This window comes from Coptis chinensis, chromosome 8 (assembly GCF_015680905.1).
Source record: "Coptis chinensis isolate HL-2020 chromosome 8, ASM1568090v1, whole genome shotgun sequence".
NCBI lineage: Eukaryota > Viridiplantae > Streptophyta > Magnoliopsida > Ranunculales > Ranunculaceae > Coptis > Coptis chinensis.
Window position 1 is genome coordinate 28,156,625 of NC_141463.1, and position 5,545 is coordinate 28,162,169.

The 5,545-nt window shown below is 36.7% G+C and overlaps 1 protein-coding gene across 1 annotated transcript; it reads right to left on the reverse strand.

Moving 5' to 3' along the window:
* Nucleotides 1-797: 797 nt before the first annotated feature.
* LOC147480917 (uncharacterized) lies at nucleotides 798-5,210 on the reverse strand. The gene is made up of 7 exons (XM_086577021.1): nucleotides 5,052-5,210; nucleotides 4,832-4,964; nucleotides 4,155-4,312; nucleotides 3,559-3,631; nucleotides 3,261-3,452; nucleotides 1,874-1,967; nucleotides 798-1,714 (listed from the first exon to the last, which is right to left on the reverse strand). Exons 1-7 carry the CDS (start codon nucleotides 5,072-5,074, stop codon nucleotides 969-971), a joined length of 1,419 nt encoding a protein of 472 aa, XP_086433147.1. The 5' UTR covers nucleotides 5,075-5,210; the 3' UTR covers nucleotides 798-968.
* Nucleotides 5,211-5,545: the final 335 nt, after the last annotated feature.

Sequence of the window (5,545 nt, forward strand, 5' to 3'; positions counted from 1 at the left end):
GTCAGTGCATACCAAACATCACAAAAAAAATGGTATGCACAAGTGTCATTGCATATCACCTCTTGGTATACAAGGTATGCACAAACGTCAATGCATACCAAATATTACAAAGAAAATGGTATGCACAAGTGTCAGTGCATACCACCTCTTGGTATGTAAGGTATGCACAGACATCAGTGCATACCAAACATAGAATGGTAAAATTGAAAAGAGCAAAAAAAATTTTAAAAATCAAGTATGTCCTTATTAATAATTAAAATGTGAAATCTGATTTTTATAATAGTTATAAACCAAAAGATGTCCTTATCAATGGTTTCAAAACCCAACTATACTATCTTCATGGTTTCAAAACCCAACTATACTATCTTCATGTATATATTTTATTTAGTTGGAGGACATAGTAACACCCTGCTCCACTCACGCCCCACTGCTATGCAGTATTACAGTTATAATAGCAGTATTACAGTTATACTAGTAGCTCAGATTGTTTACCCAGACTTCTTTTTATGAACCCAAGGTTGGCATACCTCTCAATCTAATATAAGAGTCTAAACTCTAAAGTCCCTAGATTCTTTCCTGGCGAGTCATTTTGCCTTGATGAAATCACTTTAAGACCCTAAAGTGTGCTGCTTGTATTTTGCTAATCACTCAGAAATGAACAAAATGTAATCAACGTAAAAACTCTCCATCAACGTGTTTTTATTTTTGTTTTCTATTTTCTTGAAATTTAGAAACACTTCCCACGCGTCCCTAAAATTATACTACCACTCTCCCACTTTTCTCAACTTCCTGAAATATATTAGAAACACCTCCTTCTAAGTTTCTTGCCAAAACGTGAATCAAAGACAAATTGTTGACATTGTTGCCATTTTCAGTTACGCCTTGAGTCCATACCTTCAAACAGTACTAACAGGGAGAAGATAGAGATGTTTTATCCAATGTAGTGTAAAACAAAACAACGGTTTCCTTTAGTTCAGTTTTATATAAGATTCTCCTTCAGCGAACTGAGCAAAGTCCAGGGGCACGGGCACATTAAGCTCAGAGCAGACAAGTTGTACTATACGCCCAGTCACAGCTCCAACGGAAATTGTATTCACAAGCACTGCAATTGAAAACTTGTGTTTTATGTCACAAAAGCCAGTTGATCCACCAAGACCAGAGTGCCCAAAACCAATCACCCCCTCTTTCGAACAGTTCCTCACAAAACCTAGCCCGAATGCCCCATCTGGAAGAGCCAAACTCCCATAATCGCCTACACCCAGGAATGCATCATGAACCTTTGGACCGTGGAAGATTCTGTTGACACCATCCTTATGACAGGTGATATTGTTATGGTCTCCAGTCTTAGTTGTGTCCTTTGAAGCACCTACCACATTTCCTCTCTTCTCATAGTGCGACGATGCAGATTTGGGGATATGAGGATTGCTGCCAAGTAGTGGCTTGGAAGAAGGTGAATGTGGTGGAGGGACAATCCCTCCAGCAGCAAGGCTAGCATAGTACCTTGCTAGCGCTCGGGCCGAAAAGTGCCCATTTGCTGAAGGCACGATGGCTCGGCGTACTTCTAAAGAGCTGAATAGGTTTGCAAGCAGTGGAATCAATTTGGCAATTCTATCAGGCTGAAGAGTGGAGGGGAGGTCAATTCGAGTGACAGTCCGTTCCCTCGCTTTCAAGTCTTCGGTATCAAATGTAAGTGATGCTAGTCGGGATTCCACACCTGAGATAACGGTAAAAGGATTTTCTTATGAACAGATGGAAGCAAATGTAAACTCAATAAACGAAAAGGTTGAAGATCAGAGTGCATTTGGTAATTGAATATTATTAAACAATTATCTAAACATTGTAGTAGCAGAGAACGTGACTTTTAAAATTTTACCTGGAGGAATACCAATGTAAAGTTCGCCTTCAACATTGAGAGGGTGAACAATTGCTTCTTCCAGAATCTCTTGAAATTTCTTCCCAGATGCATGCTGTTTATTTCCAAATGACTTATTTAAAACGGACTATGAACAATAGTATTCGAATAGGGACAAATCAGGATCCCCATATTCAGTGTGCAAGGATGCATTACTCAGATGTGGAATATCAAAGAATCTATACTAGAGCAGCAAGGCAATGCAAACTTCGGATAGTCCGATACATGAAAGTAATACATGATTGGAAGAAGGAAGGAAATAGTTCTATTGTTATATTAAAAAACAAAAAGTATGTTGTATTTGGCTCACGGAATCAATATTCCATGGAAAAGAAGAGAAAGTGACAGAATATGGAAGATGGACCACATCAGCAAAAAACAGAAAGCATATTGTTTGAGTACTCTATTCTTTAAGCATATGAAATTTAGGGAAAACAAGTTCCTTTCTTGAATTAACAAATTAAGGAAATTCATTTTCTTACCTCACAATAACAGGGCATCGGTTTGTATATGGTAAAAGCCAAAAGCAAATAATAAAAGGCAATATGGTCTTTCTTCTCTCTTTTCTCTAGTTTTCCATGGAAACATAATTTCATAAACAAACACAACCTATGAGGCTATGATGTATTATAATATTATTCATTGACAATCAAATAAAAAGGAAACAAGAGCTATTTGTTAGGGACATAATTCAAATAGTAGCGAGTGTTCTATTTCAGATTTACTTAGTGATTATACACAGGGTTAAGAGTTAAGACTATTTAGCACTTTTTACAGTTTTTTGTAATAAGATGGGGTTCAAATGCAAAGCATGTGAAAGCTAGAGTAAAAGCTAAAGCAAAAATAATATGCTGGGACGAAGATAGACAATAAAGATATGGCATCGACCTACTCTCTCTTCAAACCGTTTTTAATACCTGTCTCACGTAACGTTTAACATGGGTCGGTAAAATTACATACCAGAGGCAGAACATCGTGTTAAAGTCTGTTTTTACCAGTACATTTAAGTACCAAAAACAGTTAAAGTTAGTTTTAAAGGCACAACCATAGTGATGGATGTACTGCCTTCTTCATGACAAGCAATCAAAGCACTAAATGCGTGGAAAGGAACTCATCCCCTTTTGACATGAAACCCAACTGGGCTTTTTCTTTTGCTGAAGGTGAATTTGATGTGGATAGTCATGGTTAACGGTAATTACGACATATGCAAAAGGTTCAACATGATACGTTTTCCCAACAATTTACTAATTCTTGTAGAGGCAAGGATATATAGTAATGATAATGATACATCACTGCATAAAAAATTAAGATGGCTATTGTGTTGGAAGGGAAATAAAGTAAGGGATACCTCAATAATACCACCACATAAATAACCAAACGATGAGTAGTGATACAACTGCTTGTGGCCAGGTTCACTTTCAGGCGTGGACGTTTGAATACTGTTCAAACATGCATTCCAGTCAGACATCAATGGAGGATCCACGAGAGTGTTAGACATTGCATTATGCAAACCAGACGTATGGTTTAGCACATGATGGACCTAAAAATCAGTAGTTATAAAGAAATTACTTTCGAACGATATATTAATATTATATGATTGGCACATAGTTGATAGATTTAAACATTTGATTCATATATAAATGTACCTTTATCAAATCCTTTCCATTTATTCCAAATCCAGGCCAAATATTTGCAATGTTTTCTTCAAGATTTAGCTTCCTGACAAACAACATGCGCTAATATAATTATGGTGACATGCTACGATAATCTTAAACACTGCAAACTTTAATAAAAGAAAGAAAACAACAAATGCAAGCCCTTAAACAAGATGTGGACGCCATGTAATGCTGATCACTTTGTACCTAGGAAAATAGATTTAGCTCATGCAAGCATTTAGAGGAATATTCTGAAAATAAAACAAATTGTAACTGCATCACATAGACACAGAGGGTAGTGTAGCAAACAAATGCCATCATCTCCTATTACCGTAGCCTTTTTATGTACATCACATCTTTTTTGTAGTGCATGTAAGAATTAAGATTCAAGCACCATGTTCCTACGTAAAAGTCCATGTTGTCCAGTGTGCACATATTTATCATCTACTGAACCAATTGAACCACTAATCTTGTTCAGAACAATTCAACCCAGGGGAAAAGCGGAAAATACATTAATCAGGATAAAAAAGAAGAAATCTATATTGTCAAGATGATCTTATGTATATCAATAGTTTTTTGTACCATACCCATTATGAACCAGCCAATGTAACATCCCTGCAGCAACTCCCTTTGTTGCCGAAAAAACTGGAAATAGGCTGTCAAGTTGGACAGGGCGAGGGTCATCTTTTCCAAGCATACCAGCAGCAGTATCTATAACCACCTCTCCATCTTTATAAGCACAGACCTAATGAAAACACAATTCAACACACTAAGCTCAACAAAGAGAAACATATTATTTGGCTTCTTAGTCAAGTGGGATGTAATTTTTCATTTTATTTTGTGCCCCCGTTGGAGCACTGATCAGTGTAGATGAGGATGCTACTAGTAAAAACATTATAAGATTTTGTTTGTTTATAGTATATATTACTGGTAGGAGTGGTGGGCCTCTGCCTGATCCCTGCTTACACTTGGGGGAAAAAAGGAACATTACTGATGGTTGTTTCCTCCTCACATGGTCGTAAACTGTTGTTTGATGAGTTATGAATATGTTTTAATGCCTATAAGCTATACAATCCAATTGAACTTTCCTAAACCTCCCAATAATTTTCACAGAATTTCAGTAATGTCCTCGCCCAATATTGTACTTCAAACTATGTTATATATATAAATTGTCGACCGACTACCATTTTACACAAAGAATTGAATGATCAAAATAATTAAGAATGACTATAAATGAAAAGCACTAGGACAAGAAAGAAAAAACCTGAATGCCACATATTTTGTTATCAGCAGCGAGCCTAATAAGGAGTTGCCTTAGCTTGGCCTCCACATCAGAGTGAATAGGTGAGTCGTAGATAAACTGATGCGCATTTAGTGCTGATCCATTTTTAACATCTCTGTCATCCAAATAAACTCAACAATTAAAATTTAAAACAAGAAGCAGTAACAGCAAATTAAACTGAGACTCATATATAGGCACTCACCCGTATAGTTCGGCTGGTTCCATATGTGTTACGTTAGTATGTAGATAGGAATGAAAAAGATGAAATCTCTAAACTCTCAATAGAAAGAAAGAAAGTTGTTCTTATACGCAAGTTTTCATCTGAACCACACGTGTTGCCACTTTGGTTCTATTTCATTTATTCTTAGACATTATTATATTTCAACCACACATTTGTTGGCACTTATTTTCAAATGAGGCGGCAATCCAATAGAAGCCTAACGTGTTGCCACTTTGGCTCTTTAACGTTTTGTTTCGTGTGTATTTTTTTTTTCGCTAATCATTTTTTGTTTCGTGTGTAGACTAGGGGTGTGCATGGGTACCCAATTATCCGAATCCGAACCAGAATCGGAACCATTTATAGCGGGTCTGGGTCTTAAAATATTAGACCTATTTAAAGTGGGTCTTTAAGAACCGACCCGATAAAGAACTAAAACCGTTATAACCGAATAGTAAAAAACCGATGGGTACACGAAC

Coding starts and splice junctions, on each gene's coding strand:
- LOC147480917 (XM_086577021.1), bottom strand. CDS start 5,074: ATGGAACCAGCCGAACTATACGG. Junction 3,453..3,558: donor ATGGAAAGGATTTGATAAAG/GTACATTTATAT, acceptor ACTGATTTTTAG/GTCCATCATGTGCTAAACCA. Junction 1,968..3,260: donor TATGTGGTGGTATTATTGAG/GTATCCCTTACT, acceptor GGAAATAAACAG/CATGCATCTGGGAAGAAATT.